Source organism: Protobothrops mucrosquamatus, unplaced genomic scaffold (genome assembly GCF_001527695.2).
Source record: "Protobothrops mucrosquamatus isolate PMUCROS unplaced genomic scaffold, P.Mucros_1.0 scaffold2018, whole genome shotgun sequence".
NCBI classification, from domain to species: Eukaryota; Metazoa; Chordata; class Lepidosauria; order Squamata; family Viperidae; genus Protobothrops; species Protobothrops mucrosquamatus.
In genome coordinates, this window is record NW_015388129.1 from 64,545 (window position 1) to 81,090 (window position 16,546).

Sequence of the window (16,546 nt, forward strand, 5' to 3'; positions counted from 1 at the left end):
TTTCATTAAGGCATATGTAGTATATATGTAACCCACAAGCACGCTGCATAAATTAATCAGTTGTGGAGGAAGATGGAGTTTGCTGTTATTATCAGCCCTTTAATGATTTACTGAAAGCTTATAATGACCCACACTGTTAAGAACCATGAAGTCCTCCAATTAAGATACATTTAATGGGGAAATAGCTGAAGGAGGATACAAGCATGGCAAATAGTCACAGTGACTTCAAGATTATTTCTCAGTTGCTTGTGAAAAGTAATGTAGCCATTGCAGTTGACCCAGAACATGGCAAGGCAGGCAGTCAATGTTACTTCTTGGTTCTGCCTTATAATCCCTGTGCTGAAAAGTTTGGTTCTTTCTGAAACATAGAACACAGAGCTGGAAGTGACTTAGTTCTTCTAATCCAAACTCCTGCTCAAGGCAGGAGACTTTATACCACCCCAGTCAAATGGTTGTCTTCTCCCTTCTTAACAATCTCCAGTGATGGAGCACCCACAACTCCAGGAGGCAAGTCATTCCACTGATTAACTGTTCTCACTGTCAGAAAATTCCTCCTTAATTCTAAGTTGCTTCTCTCTTCAATGGTCTTCCACCCATTACTTCTTGTTCTGCCTTCAGGTGCTTTGGACAATAAGTCAATCCCCTCTTCTTCATTACAGCCCCTCATCATGTCATCCCTAATCCTTCTCTTCAATAGGCTAAACCCTCCTAGTTCCTTCCACTCTTCATCATATGATTTAGATGCCGAGACCCTGGAAAGTGTGCAGAGAAGAGCAACAAAGATGATGATCTTGGTTGCTCTTCTCTGTGTACTTTCTAGGGTATCAGCATCTTTTCTGTATATAGTTTGAACCCAAGTTACCTCCAGGACTATCTATTCTTCACCCCTGTCTCTCAGATCTTCCAGAAGGTCCTCTCCTCCATGTCTTACCATAGCTAGGAATAATACCAACAGCAAATAATGGGTTTTGCTCTCTTTGGGATTTTCCACTGTTTCCCACTGGAATAAGCAGCCATCAGAGACTTCCTAATTACAGTTTAAGAAACAGCTGGTGAATATATTTTCTAAGTTAAGAAGCATAACTTGGGAAAGTCAGAAACAAGGTAATCAGGATGCACCAGTGCATGTAAGGCACTGTGTTGCACCATCTGCTATAAACGGCAGGTAGTTATGCTATGTCTCCAGAACACACCTCTGAACATACCTCCATCTAGAAGCCCTCACAAATTATCTGTCCAAAAGGGCTGCAGGTGAACAAGACCTTATATACCAGGGAAACTTTCTTTGCAGACAAACACCTCTTGGCTGCCAGCTGAGTTGGAATCTCAATATGTGCCATATTGAACATCTGGAGCAGACATGTCAAACTTGCAATGTCATGCAACATATTGGGGCTGTTTTGCCATTGCCGGCAATGGAGTGGGCGCGGCTTCCACGTGACGTGTCCGGCCCATGGGCCGGCAGTTTGACGCCCCTGATCTGGAGGCTGAGCCAAAGCATCCAAAAGTCCCTTCAAAGAGTTTCTTGAAGGTTGCTACTCATCTAGAATATAAGAGGCTGCCACAAAGAAGAGGGGGGGGTCAGACTATTCTCCAAAGCACCAGAATGCAGGAGAAAAAACAATGGATGGAAACTAATCAAGGAGAGAACCAACCTAGAACTAACGAGAAATTTCCTGATAGCTAGAACAATGAATTAATAGAGTAGCCTGACTCCAGATGTTGTGGGTGCTCCAACATTGGATATTTTTAAGAAGAGATTGGACAGCCATTTGTCTGAAATGGTAGATCTCCTGCTTGAGCAGGGGGTTGGACTAGAAAATGTCCAAGGTTCCTTCCAACTCTTGTTATTCTAATATTTGACCCTGGGAAACAAGGGCATTTGCAGAGAAGGCAAGTGACATCATGCCAGTCATGACATCATTATGTAATTGATAGAAATAATGTTCCGTATTTGCATCAGGACATGACCGATGCAAACGACTAAATCTGTAGCATTCTGGCAAACATGTTGGGATGCCTGTGTTGTTGCCATGGTTTCTACCAAGAGGCCTATATGGAGGACTATTTCAACTTTTACAAATATTTTTCCAATGGAGATATTGTATTTATGGTTGTGCCTGTAGTCTGTCAAGTTACCGAAAATCCCACTTCCACTGTTCCTCCACTACTCACTCTCATATTCTGCATGTAGCTTCTATTTTCAACTGCCCACTTCACTTTTTTGATAGAAACATCTTCTTCAAGAACGGTCAGTCATGCATATCCATGCCCCATAGTATTGAAATGGCAGATTTGTCCCGGAAAATGGATGACTTGGAAATTGATGGATGGGTGATAATGCCACAAGGATGGAAACACACCTTTACTTTGGATAATGAAAACCTCAGCTTTAATACTTGGCATCCTCAGGTTAGGCTAGGCTGCCTAAATGTAACCCTTTGGGGGAGGAAGGGTGTCTCTAGTTGTTCACTTTTATTTTATAGATTTATTTATTTGCATAAATTCCCCCCCTCTCAGTATACACTACTTACTAGATTCTAGGTGGATTACGATATTCTAAATGTGTGTGTTGTTCGTCCATCGATTTCGATGAAGACCTTGACATCTTATGGATTATGGGCCATCAGCGGTGTGTCCGTAGATGGCTGATGAGACCGATGTTAGCACAGAATGTTCTGCCACATACTGAACAGAAATGTGGACACTATTGCTTCAGCATTTGCAGCTCTGGCTTTACGGAGTGCTCGCTTCTCTTGTGCCAAGATTGTCCTTCTGTGTTCATATGTTCACTTTTATTTTATAGATTTATTTATTTGCATAAATTCCCCCCCTCTCAGTAAACACTACTTACTAGATTCTAGGTGGCTTACGATACTCTAAATAAATACGTGTGGGAGGACCAGATAAAAGAACACATCACATTTACTGTGTTTGCAGAAATGAACAATTACCACAATTCTTTTAGGAATGATAAAATGGTGGGCTCATTTAGACCTGGGAAGGCTGAGTATTTTAAAAAGTAAAAAAGGGAGCTGTTGCTATTGCTGTTGCTGTCCTACTCCCATGATGTGGGAGAACCTGGGGGCAGGGTGAAAAGAGGGATCAGCCTAGAATCCCTATGTAGCCACAAGCAAACTAAAGCCAACAATCCTTGAGTGCCATTGACCCGTATCTAACTCTAACCAGGTGGTGACTGTTAGTTGAGAAGATTCTTGTGCCTAGGCTACAGCGACAAATCATTTTAATTTAATTTAATTGAACCTTCATGTGTGGACCCGGACTTTCATATCTGACATGATTTTTCAGGGAGTGGGTATTCACGGCACCCTCTCTTTGGGTGGGTAGATTCTACCTGGAGCAACTGTCCTAAAGGCCTAAGCCATGCAGGTCTTTCTAGGTCATGAGGTATATACCATTATCTTCCAAACGTTCTCCTCCCACCCCAAAAATGTGTGTTCTTCAACCACAAGATGAAGGTCCATCTCTGCTCTACACACTTTGTGCTGATACGGACGGTGGGTCCCACTCTTAGGACTTGCTATTAGAATACTCAACACTTTTATAAGCTGCTAGACAACTCATGATCTAGCTCGTAGTTTCAGAGATATTTCGATGCCTAAACAGATAACTAAGGGGAGGCAAAAAGTAGTGGGAATGGAAGCAACTTCTAACTTCCCGCTGACCTCCCCATTGACTTTCCTTGTGGCAAGTTGGCATTCACCTGGCGGTGACTGTCCACTGAAGCCATCACAACTTTCCTAAATTTCAATTGCACAGAAGTGTGATGGCTTCCGTAGACAGCCACAGTCACATGATTTCTATTTCCAATGCTTATTGCCGACTTGATTTTGGTTGCATTCTGTAAGTTAGCCCCATTGAGGTATCTTGTTTTAAAAAGTTGTTTCCCTATGATGCGCTGTTTCACCAGCTGAAGATGACAAACAATCAAACAGACACAAAAAATACATAGATTGCATCCCTCTAGTGAGGGAAATGAAGAGATAACCCGATCCTTACAAATCTCACTTTTGGTTTTTAGAGCACATAAGCTAAGGATATAGATCCAACACAGCCAGTGACAGCAATGTTTTCTTTCCTAAACATTTCTACCTTGTGCCTATTTCTCTTCTATTATTCTGAAATCTCAGTCTAAACTTTACATTCCAATCCTCATCACACTTCAGAATAAACCTCTTTGAAGACTTATGGAATTTATTTCCCCCAATAAAACATGCTTATCACTAGAAGCACAGCTAAATGAATAGCAATAGCAATAGACTTAGACTTATATACTACTTCACAGTGGTTTACAGTCCTGTCTAAGCAGTTTACAGAGTCAGCCTCTTGCCCCCAGTAATCTGGGCCCTCTTTTTATCGACCTTGGAAGGATGGAAGGCTGAGTCAACCATGAGCCAGTCAGGATTGAACTGCTGGCAGTGAGCAGAGTTAACCTGCAATACTGCATTCTAACCACTGTGCCATCACGGCTCTTGAATGCCTTCACAAGAGGACATTTTCCTCCTTGCAATATTTGTAGTGGACCTAAAATATAACATTACTCATACAGGTAGTCCTTGACTTATGACCGCAATTGAGCCCAACGTTTCTGCTGTTAAGTGAGTTTTGTCCCATTTTATGACTTTTCTTGCCACCGTTATTAAGTGAATCACTGCAGTTGATAAGTTGGTAAGCTGGTTGTTAGTTGAACCTGGCTTCCCCCTTGATTTTCTTGTCAGAAGGTCACAAAAAGGGATCCCATGATCTTGGGCACAGCAAAGGTCGTAAATATGAACCAGTTGTCAAGCATCTGAATTTTGATCAGGTGATCATTTTTCAGTGCGGTTGTGACTTCGAGCGGTCACTAAATGAACTGTTGTAAGTCAAGGACTACCTGTATTATAAATATGGAGGGGGAAGAATGACGAACAACCTAAAGATACATTCAAATAGATCGATGTCATATAATTATGATCTTGCTGATATTTGAAAATAAATCCACAGAACTGTTGCAATAGCCTCTGTGAGAGAACAAGGTAGCTTCTCTGCTATTATTACTATTACTGGTTAATGCTACATAGTGCTTTGGAGAAATGCTTTATATAATAATTTGTAATAGAGTTTTCTTCGTACAATGAGTCTATATTATTTCTATAGTGAATCCTAGGGAGGCAAGTACTCAGTTGACCTTTTAAAGCATTACATTCACTTACTGCCCTGCTGGGAGAAATACAAAGCTTTCTCTTGGATCAACTAAGAGGTTTTCAATGGCAATGTTCATGACATAAGAGCTTCATTGAAAGAAATACTCAGAAATATACTCTTAAGTATTAAAACACCATCCAATCACATAAAAATATTTTCATTCTTCAAAGAACCATATTTTTTTCCCTCAAAAAGAACATTTGCTCTCAATTTTCCCTCAAAAGAGCATTTGGCCCAAACACAATTTATCAGAAGCAATGCCCAATTTTTGTCCTTTTCAGTTTAAATATTTTCGGTCTACATCAGGCTAAATTCTTTGAAATTGAATGCAATACAACCTCTGGAAGAAAACGTCCGTTGAGAATTATTTTAGGCTTCCTATTTGAACGGGAGACTATTGGGAAAATGTACTCAGTCCACATGGAGAGCCAATTAGGGTTGAATTAGGGTTACAGTGTTGGACTAGAAGACCCAGATTCCACCCAAGTCCACCAAAACCCATAGGATGACTTTGGGCCAGTTGCTCTCTCCCCAGCTTAACCCATTCCCCAAGATTGTGGTGGCGGGCAACGCCCTGTGCGTCGATAGAAGTGCATAAAAACAATATGAACGTTCAGCTGAACCCTCAAAGGAGGATTTTACACGTCGCCAAAGACGAGCTCAAGTAGAAACCCAACGGAGCAGAAGAAGGAACCATTAGCCTGCCGGTTGAACTGACCCAGAGCAAGGTGCGTCCGGACGCGTCTTTGCGGGCAGCCAAGTCAAAGCCGGCGCTCAGCACCAGGGACAGCTCCCTGCGCTTCCGCCACTCCCCACCGGGTGTCGCTGCGCCTCCACCTACCTGCTCCTCGTTGCTGCGGGAGGACGATCGCGGAGCCCGGCCGAGGCGAGGCCGACGAGGCTGCTGCAGCTGCCGCCGCCGCCGCCGCCACAGTCGCGGGGCTGGAGGAGGAAGAGGCGGCGGAGGACGCCGAAGACGCCGAGGAAGAAGAAGAGGAGGAAGAGGAGGAGGAGGAGAGGGAAGAGGAAGCGGCGGTTTCGCCCTGCGCCGGTAGGAGGCGCTTGTCTCCCAGGCCGGGCTCGGCGGTGGCTCGCCCGGACGGGCTGCTTCTCCGCGGGCCGCTGCTCTGGATGTGCGAGACGGCCTCGGCCGCCTGCACGTCGGCAGGCGACAAGCTCGCCAGGACCCGCAACGCCGCCTGGGCTTTATGATCCTGCGTGTCTTCGTCGCCGTAGTCCGATACCCGGCACTCGTAGACCCCCTCGTCCTGGCGCCGGACCCCTGACAGCCGCAGCCGGTGCGAAATGTCGTTGCCCTGGACGCGCACCGTCTGGAAAAGAGGGAGAAAGAAGGGGTTACTTAGGCGTGGCGGGCCCGCTGTGGGGGTCGTCGGGGCGGCGAGCGGGAGGGTAGCAAGCGGGGTGAAGCCTCTGCAGCCATCAGAGGGGAACAACAGCCCTGGATCATCTCCTCCTTGGAGATTTTCTACCCTGCCCTGTTGGGTTTGTGGACTAAGAAGGACAATTTAGGACAGTGGTTCTCAACCTTTTTAATGCCGCGACCCCAACCGGTCGTAAGTCGAGGACTAAACCGGTCATAAGTCGAGGACTTTCCCTGCCCGGGAGCGCCGCGCATGCGTGGTTCCACCCCCTGCGCCGGCCGAGGCGTAGCTGGCAAGCGGCAGAGACAGAGCAGGCCGACCACCAGCTGGCCCAGCCCAAGGGAGGTAAGGCACCCGCCGGAAAAGGGGAAAAAAATGGCGGACAGCCTTGCTTGGCGACCCCCGTGAAATGGTCGATCGACCCCAAATGGGGTCCCGACCCATAGGTTGAGAACCACTGATCTAGGAAAGGGGAAAGGCAACAAAAAGGGGTGACTCTCATCCTCTCTGGAGGCTCCATCCTGAAGCCAAGGAGAAACCACGGGAGGCAAAGCAAGACCCCTTGATGTTCATAGCTAACACCCAAAGGTGCTCTCGCCTATCCCTGCTTGAACTCGAAGGGGGTTTGCTTCGTGGTAGGCAGCAGATAAAAAACTCTTTAGGGAGAAAGCCTCGTAAAGCCTAAGGATGTGGAGAGTAAGATCACCTTCCCAGCACTGGAACAAGCAAAGCAGAGAGAGAAGGACAGAAGCCTCTTCTACCAATTTGTCCCATGCCTACATGATTCAGTTTTAACCATGAACCCCCTGCCCTGGTAGCCCTCTTCCATCCAGCGCCCTCCAGATATTTTGGACTGTGCAATATATATATATATTTCAGTAGACAGGAACACTGATGGGGGCTTATGGACCTTTGAATCCAAACCATTCTAGTGGGAGACCCATTGATGGGCTTCTGATGGGCTTCTGATCTTCCATTGGTTATTAGATCTTTTTGAAGCTATCGTGTGTTGAGCATTGGACCTGCTGGGTGCACAGCCAGAACTCCCCTGGAATCTCCCAGGCATGACATCGTGTATCAAGTTGTCACTTGCCCCTCCTCTTCTGTGCCGTGGCCCTACCCCCTTTTGCAGCGGATCCCACAATGCATCTGTCCTAGTACATATTCTGTTTTTTTGTGGTTGAGAGGGGGAGATGGCCTTATTTCCCCATAGCTTTTTTTTTTAGTTATAAATTGCTCTGTGCAGTCAAATCTAAGGAAGATTTAATGAGGCGAGACAATTAAGCAGTCAGGCAACATGTTGTGCAATTCAAAGTCCATTTCATGGACCAAAGATCTACTAATCGTACAGTAGGATGGTCTCAAGGGTTGGAAGAGGTAGCAAGAAAAAAAAAGTTAGTCCTGCTAATGTAGTAGATTTCTACACAAGTAGTTATTTCCATAATGCAATGCCTCTTTCTATTTCTACCCTCCTGCCTTCTAGTTTGATTGACACTCTAATTCTCAAATTCCCAGCCATTTTATGGAGCGATACGGTAAATCCTTCTGCAAAATCCACCCTCTGATCCGCATTCTGTAATCACATGATTTGAAAATAAGCTAGCTTCTAGCAGTGCATCTCAAATCACACTACAATAGCCCAGGACTTTTCAACCTTTTCACCCATTGTCACACTTTTAGGATATGGCAATATCCAAGTACCACCAGTCGCCTAGCAAGGTGTCAAAAACTTAATGACCCCCCCAAGAGGAAAAAAAGTGATAAAGTACAGGTAGTCCTTGACTTACAACAGTTCGCTTAGTGACTGTTCGAAGTTACAATGGCACTGAAAAAAGTGCCCCCCAAGCCACAGCCGAGCAAGACACCTGCCTGCCCACCCGGCAGCCCTCCTGTCCGAGGTTTCCATTGTTGTGAGCATTTCTGTTGAGGATTGGCAGCGGGGGTGGGGTGGGGGGGTGTTTGGTTTTTATTCCCCCTGTCTGCTGGGTGGTTGCAGCAGGTTTTGGTCACTTCACAAGACCCTGGGACACTGTGACCGTCATAAATATGAATCAGTTGCCAAGCATCTGAATGTAAATCACAAGACCCTGGAGAGGCTGCAACATTCCAGCTGATCGGCGCTTCTTCTGGGCTCAGCAGAAGCACCAGGATCAGTGCCGAGCTCCAGCTGGAGCCTGGCGCTTCCACTGAACCCTGACAGCCCCGAAGAAGCACTGATCCTGGCGCTTCCACTGAGCCCTGACAGCCCTGCAGCTCCAGCCGTCTCTCACTCAGGCTTGTGCGGTGTTGCCACCGGTTCCGCTCATTCCCCTCCCCCGCTACTACTTTTCTAGGATGGTCACATACCACCTGCCAGGTGCCAATGTACCACAGGTGGTACCCGTACCACTGGTCGAAAAGCCCTGCAATAGCCTTTCTGGCATTTTGTTCATAGGATCCAATTCAATGTATGAGTCTCTCCAGGGAAACTTGATTGAAAACTTTGCCATCCTTTCTATGCAATTATGGATTGTTCTTAAACGTTTCAATCTTCATCTTGCATCCATATCTGCTCCCCAATTTTAAAGCCTCTCTTCCTCCTCCTCCTGATAACAGCAAATTATTATGGTTTCAAGGAGGTTTGGTTTTCAGTGGATGAAGATCTAAATGCACCTTCCTGGATGGAGGAATCAGAGAAGGATTTGTAGCACTAACCTGAATTTCGCTGAAAGCTATAACAAACAGCTTCGCAATCTCAGAATCTGTTTTGAGTATCAGAAAAGTTGAAAACCCTAATGCATTCCACAAAAATGCCCCTGATCTTGTAGAAAAGCTCTTTTTTCCCCCTCTCACAAGATCATAAATGGTCCCAGCCCAGGAAAGAACCTGGATCAGGACTTGCAAGGAGAAGACAAAGATTCTGAAGGCTCTTGAACTTTACTTCTCTTGGTTACCTTTTAGCTTTACATATTATTGATAAGCCATGGCTTGTTTAATTGTGATTTATGAAACAGATGACAAATGTATTCCCATGTGGCCTTAAGGCACAAAATCAAGATTTGAAAATGGCAATGACAGGCTTACAGAGGCCAAAAAAACAAAACAAACGCCAAGCAATGTTCATGATGGAGTTTCTAAAGCAATGCCTTGAAAAATCAAATCATTCTTTGATTGTTCTGGTTTCAGCGAACGTACGATGCCTTTTGGTGGTGCTCTTCGTCTTCCAAATTGAATTGGCCTTCTCCCAAATGAAATGGCTCGCCATTGTTCGTCTTTTGCTTCTGTCCATTTCTATTTCTCCAGCCCACAGTGACTATTTCTAAGCACTGGTTCTCTCGTCCAAAATCAGCTACTAATTCCATTTCCTTCTTCCCTTAATTAAATGCATCTCTCCACTACAGTCAACAGCCGGGCCGTTAATCCTAGCCATTCCCCCTTTCCAGCAACAATGCATTGAAAATATATCACCTGTCAAAATATCAGCCCCAACGTGCTGGGCTTTCTTAATCCTGTCTTCATCCTTTTATAAAAAGAAAGGGTTCCAATCACATCTAGACACTCATTCTGTGCTTCTGCTCCCCAGACTAAATCCAGGGGCCCTTTCTCCTCGTTAAAGCACCAATACAATGTCTGCATTTAATCCTCTGCAAAGCTCATAAAAATCTCAGCCAGCCAACCCCCCCAACACACACACACACAACATTTTCCCCCTCCAAAAATTAAAGAAAAGGAAAAGAAAAGGAGAAAGAGATGGGAAGAAAAAAGAAAAGAAAAAGGGAAAAGGAAAATTGAAATTCCTTGTGGGAAATCACAGAATTATAATATCACACAGCTGGAAGAAACCAATTCAGTCAAGTCTTCACCCTATGCAACGGGCAACCTATCAACTGCATCTGGTTAATTTAATGTAAATGTAAAATAAAATAAAATCTAGTTTTTCTCTAGCTGCTCTGCACTTAAACCTGGATTTTAAGTAGTTTTGGTTGTCTTTAGATGAAAAAAAATGGGAGACCTCATTTTTGAAGGCATCATCATCATCATCATCATCATCATCATCATCATCATTCCTGTATTTGAATAGATCATAATTTCACAAGCAGGATCTGGAAGGGTGTAGCTAGCACGACTAAGCTGCACCTTAGAGTAGGACAAAGAGGAGGCCATATATGACAGAAGGGTGTTTCAAATCAACAAGCGTAGTTCCATTGTAATATAGTCTAAATGAACTTGACCGAAGTGGGTGAATGATGGATTAGCCTCTGAAATCTAAGGTGCAATCAGCCGTGGGACAAAACCATGCTAGCTCACCCAGCAGGTCCAAAAGAGTATGTGGTCATTTTGTTAGACGCGAAACCAGTTTGAAATCTTTCCCACACCATGACAAACACCACAAACCTAAAGTTGACATTATATCAATTATTTAGCTGTCATGTGTGTGAGAGAGAAAAGACAGAAAGACAGAAGGAAAGGAAAGGAAAGGAAAAGAGGAAGGCAGGATGGATGGATGGATGGATGGAAGGAAGGAAGGAAGGAAGGAAGGAGAGAGAATAAAAGAATTGCTTGATGGAGGTACTAAGAATGTCCAATTAAACCTATCCCCTCCAAACTACAAATCCTTGTAGGCTAAACCTTAGCTCTATGGTGTTCCATACCTGTCCTACCATCTCTCCAACCATCTGCTTCAGACTTTAAGTACAAGATGGAACCTTAGCAAACTCTTAAAATGCCTTTGGATGTGAGTAAAAACAGTGGGGCTGTTTGTCCTTAATGTTCCCCTTTGGAGTCTTCTCTTCTCCATGAATGGGGAGATATTTTGCCATTGAAACAAAACCTAAGCGTTTTCATCCAAACGTGTAGAATTCCCAGCTGCAGCTCGAAGTGGTAAAAGCTCGGAAAGAAGAGAGCGTTTCATTCTTCCAAATGTAACCTGCCTCTCAGGCCAGGAGGTGGGCAGCCTGTGGCCCTACCTGCATATGAAACCCTTTGATCTAAACTCATATGGCTCTCGGTTCGGTTTCAAATGTTCTCCACGAGTCATTAATGCAAGCTTGTGGCAAAATGATCTACCCTTTTCTGATTGACTGGAGAGAAAGAGAGAATGGAGAGACAGACCCATGCTGTCTTTTGACCCTGGCTCCTCCTGACAATGGCTTATCTCCACCTCCATTTGAAGTTCTCCTGGAGGATGTGGCCTCCTGAACTATTCATTGGCTTTGTCTATTACAAACTGAGACTAGGATTTGAGGAGGTGAGAAACCCTGAGACAAATTCATCTCTCTAGTAGCTGAGGACCAACAGACTCCAGAAGGAAGGTAGACTTTTCCAAACTGTCCCCTATCTACACGCCAAAGATAGACCCTGCTCAATCAGCAGGGCAATTAGCTGATTATAACGGCCTCACCCTTAATTGATAATGAGCGTGCAACGAATTTGATAGAAAGGCCGTCATTTCTAAATGCGTTAAATGACTCCTGGCGCCTCTTTGTCCATTTCCAGGCAGGTAGAAAGTGAACCTGGAGGAACCACTTCAGTATTATAGACAGACAACGCCACGCATGCATTTTGACAGGTACTTACGCTGATCTTCGTTGCGTCTTTACTGGTTGCCTGAAAAAGAAAGAGAGAAGAAAAAAAAAAAAAGGAAGGAGAAAAATGAAACAGGAGATTTCTAAAGACCAAGAACAACACTTCTTTCCCTCTCCACAAAGATGGAGTGGATAATACTTTTCAGAATCCTTTTATCAAGGTTAATGACAGACTACTTTATTTTGATTGAGAGTACACTCTTAACGCACTGGGTGAACCACAGCTGACTTGAGGAGATTCCTGTCATGTAGATACAGTTTTTGCTACCAGAAAGCAGAAGAAGAAGTAGCAATTCCTTAGTTTATTATATTTCAAGCAAATACAATTCCAACAGGCATGTGAAATTGCCATGGCAGAAGCTGGGGAAGACCCGGCATTCAAATATTAGCTTTGAAAATCAATTTTCCTACCATGCAATCATTTTAATGTCTTTATACATTATTTAGCTTTTCTTCCCACCCTGCAGGTCTGTTGTCAAAGCCATCGAAAATAGGCTCTTTTCAAGCACTGAGCTAACCCATCGCAATAAGCTTTAAAAATATGCGGCGGAGTGAAGGCAACGTGTCAAAACAAAGGCAGGACTTCAATCACAGTCACAAATGTCCCCGTTTTCTCTACTGTCAACCAACGCTTGGGCTGAGACTTGCCAGCGGAAGCCCTGTTTGTGGTCCCATCTTGATTCTGGCCCATAGGATGTGAATCCAGATCGGGCCTTCTCAGTGGAGATGGCTCAACTATGGAATTGTTTCTCGCATTGTTGAAGACAAAGCCTGTTCAGGTCAAGCTCAGCTCCTGGAGATTTCATGGACCCTTCCAGGTAGGGGCATCCACAAAGGGGACAAGGAGGATCAGGTTGAGAAAAGCAACATTGTGGTATCATAATACAAGCTGGGGCCCCTTTTCCACATGGGTTACAAAACTGCTCATCCTCCAGGCTTGTGGTTCATAGTCACAACATTGTTTTTGTCATGCTGAGAAAAGCAACACAACCCAGAGGATGCTGAAGCTTAGAACATAGAATAAGAGAGCTGGAAGGGACCTTGGAGATCTTCTTGTCCAATCTTCTGCACGAGTGGGAGACCCTTGGCTATCTTAGAAATTGTCCTACCGCTTTTTTTTAGGGTGTTTTATGACCTTTTAATCAACCTGGGTACTTCTTAGTAGTCTCTCATCTAGTCCTAACCAGGTGCAACCTCACTTACTTTCTACGTTCAGACAAGATCAGCCAGTTGCTGCGACAATTAAGCAGATTTTTGTGGAATAATTTATTTATCAAACTTGTATGCCACCCATCTCACTGAAGGCATAATACTAAATCTAAGATGAAACAGTGCCTTGAACTGATGCTGGAAGCATTTTAGTTTCTGGCTAATAGATGAATTTTCCTTTGAGCTTCTTATTGGATGATTAAAAATTATTGTGCAGCAAAGCTATACGTGTATAGTTTTGTACACCATCTGGGGATGTTTTAAGAGGACAGGCAGCATATTTAACAAACGCAGAGATAAACAGCAATAAGTTAGTAGAGAAAACCACCCAGTATGATCAGTGAACGTGAAAGCACAGGCTCATTTAAGCTACAGTGGTGTGAGTCTTTTTTTTAAAAAAAAATGCACCAATGTAGCTACTGCAATGAGAAAAGCATAAACACTGAAGAAATTATGCCAAAATGCACACAATTCAGATATTCTGCATCCTTTAATAAAGTTGTACTTAATGTTTGGAGATATTGTTTTGATCCGAAAAAAACGTGGACACTGCATTAAGCATGCAATTTTCCTTGATCGCAACTGGCTGTGCTACAATTGTATTGGCAGAGGGCAAAGCTAATTCAGACTAAGAGATCATTCTCGCTGAAGTCAGTTTCGATCAGCTGCAAGTGGGTGTCAGTGTTTCTTAATAAAAAAAAAAAAAGGCTTCACAGCAGCATCCAAGTATAAATGGCTGATACATTTCTTGTAATTTTTCCAGAAGAATTACATTATTTCCCAATAAAATAAATCTGCCATGGTATTTCTTTTTGGCTTGAAATAGTGCAGAAATTTGGAGCAGGATCATGGCTTAAGAGAGAGAGAAAGACTGTCTAACGCAGTGGTTCTCAACCTTTTTAATGCCGCGACCCCAACCGGTCGTAAGTCGAGGACTAAACCGGTCGTAAGTCGAGGACTACCCAACCGGTCGTAAGTCGAGGACTTTCCCTGCCCAGGAGCGCCGCGCATGCGTGGTTCCGCCCCCTGCGCCGGCCGAGGCGTAGCTGGCAAGCAGCAGAGATGGAGCAGGCTGACCACCAGCTGGCCCAGCCCAAGGGAGGTAAGGCACCCGCCGGAAAAGGGGAAAAAATGGCAGACAAAAAAAATGTCGGACAGCCTTGCTTGGTGACCCCCGTGAAATGGTCAATCGACCCCAAATGGGGTCCCGACCCACAGGTTGAGAACCACTGGTCTAACGGGTCCAAATTTATCAAGAGCAGGGTCAAAAAAGTCAAGATGGCAGCTGCAGCGCTGAGTTCAAGACCCCACCTCTTTTTTATATGTGACACATGTAAAAAAAAAAAGAAGGGAAAGGGTTTTGATTAAGTGGGTTGGATATTCACTTTTTCTTTCCCTTGAGATGCTCTGAGAACTTAGATATCATCTACCTTCCCTTCTAGCAATCCGGAGTTGCAACAGAGGGAAAAAAACATGTTGTGTCCCCCCCCTTTCCCCCTTCATAGCTGGTGCCTTGAGGAGGTACCTAAGTCAAACTAATAAGGTTGTACTAAGAGCTGTGGTAGCCCAGTGGTTATAATGCAGCATTACAGGCTAACTCTGCCCACAGCCCGGAGTTCGATCCTGATGGGGTTCAAGGTTGATTCAGCCTTCCATCCTTCTGCTGTCAGCAAAGCGAGGACCCAGATTGTCGGGGGCAACGTGCAAATAATGCTTACATTGTAAAACTGCTCAGAGAGTGCTGTAAAGCACGATGGAGCAGCATATCAGTTTAAGTGCTATTGCGGTTGTTAACTCAGAACTGGGCCACAGGTATGAACAACAAGCTGTACCTCTCAGCCCCAGAGTTCAATGCAATCTCCATTCAATAATCCTTTTCACGTGATTCCTTTTAGGTCTTAACATTTAGGACAACTTTTTTTTCCAATTGGATGCCTTCCAGATGTGTTGGGAAAGGAACTCGCATGATTTCCACTTGCGTTGGGCTTCAAGACTAGGAAAGCAGAGCCCATCCCTGTCAGATTTGACTCTACTACAGAGAGTCAGTCAAGCTTGACTTGGCTCAGCGCGTTCCATGCATCCCAAGAAGGTCTCGCACCAATGTGGAATTGTTATTTTCCTTGCCGATTCCATTCTCTTAACATGCCACCCCACTCGAAGAGCAGCTGGTGGCTGGGCGCTTGTAAGCTTTGCAAATCAACCCGAGCAAAACTGGGATCTCAAGGGAGGTCGAAGGCTCCAGAGGATTACCTTTCAGTCATTGTGAGATGCACGGGGTTTCAAAGCTTAAGCACTCATTTGCATTCTGACCCATCCTGCCTCCGCGTTCCATGCTAGGTTGATGCTGCAGCATTATGTACCCATCTTTCTCACGTTCAGACTGCCAGCCCCATTGCTGAAGTAGTCGAAAGTCATGACTGGGTGCCTTCCAGTTGGGTTGGGAAAGTAACTGCCATGATTTCCACTTGACTTGGGTTGCAAGACTAGTAAAGGAGAGCCCATCCCTGTCAGATTTGAGGCACAGTTGGAGAAACCACCAAGGCTGGTGGAACCCTAAGTTTGAGGAAGAAGGCCGGGGGGGGGGGGAGAGAGGGAAAGGCATCTGAAGAACCGCCCAATGAAGGTGGCGTATCTCCATTGCTGTGAGCCATGTTGGCTATCTGGCAGGAGACAAGTGGAAAGCCTAGAGTGGCAGGGTTATGGAGAGAGGCGTAGAGTGGACTTCTCAACCCAGGGCTGCAGCTTGGTTTGCAAGGCCAGAGCCTCCCAAGGTACTATGAGCAAGGAATAGGTGCCAGGGCGGAGCTATGCAAACGAAGTGCAGCCCTCTGAACCTACTCAGTATAATTCTCATGGCATCTTACCCAGGCGGGGATGCTGAATGCAATTTTCTGAGAGCCAGCTGGAGCCAGCCGGAGGGGCGGTGAACTTGTACACCAGTCACAAAGACAAATAAGAATTCCCACCTCCGTAAAATTTCTTTTTTCCCCCCTTCTTCGCCTGGAACAGTGATCATTCCCTTTGGAATGCGTTTTGGGGTCCAGGGTGTGTGTTTGTGCAAAACCACCCAATGTTCTAATATTGGGGGAATCTAAAGGATCGATTGATTTTTGTTCAGAGATTTTTTTTTTTAATATCCCTTCTACAGGGGGTCCTAGTGGCAGGGGGAGGGTTAAAAAAAAATGC

At 44.9% G+C, this 16,546-nt stretch overlaps 1 protein-coding gene across 1 annotated transcript in view; it reads right to left on the minus strand.

Annotated features, from left to right (window-relative positions):
• Positions 1–3,266: 3,266 nt before the first annotated feature.
• The window catches only part of VSTM2B (V-set and transmembrane domain containing 2B), a 19,856-nt gene continuing 6,576 nt past the window's right edge, over positions 3,267–16,546 (minus strand). The window contains exons 3-5 of the mRNA XM_029285654.1: positions 12,144–12,173; positions 6,047–6,536; positions 3,267–3,292 (exon numbers count right to left, since the gene is read on the minus strand). Coding sequence (XP_029141487.1) covers positions 3,267–3,292; positions 6,047–6,536; positions 12,144–12,173 — 546 coding nt within the window. The remainder of the gene's footprint in view (positions 3,293–6,046; positions 6,537–12,143; positions 12,174–16,546) is intronic.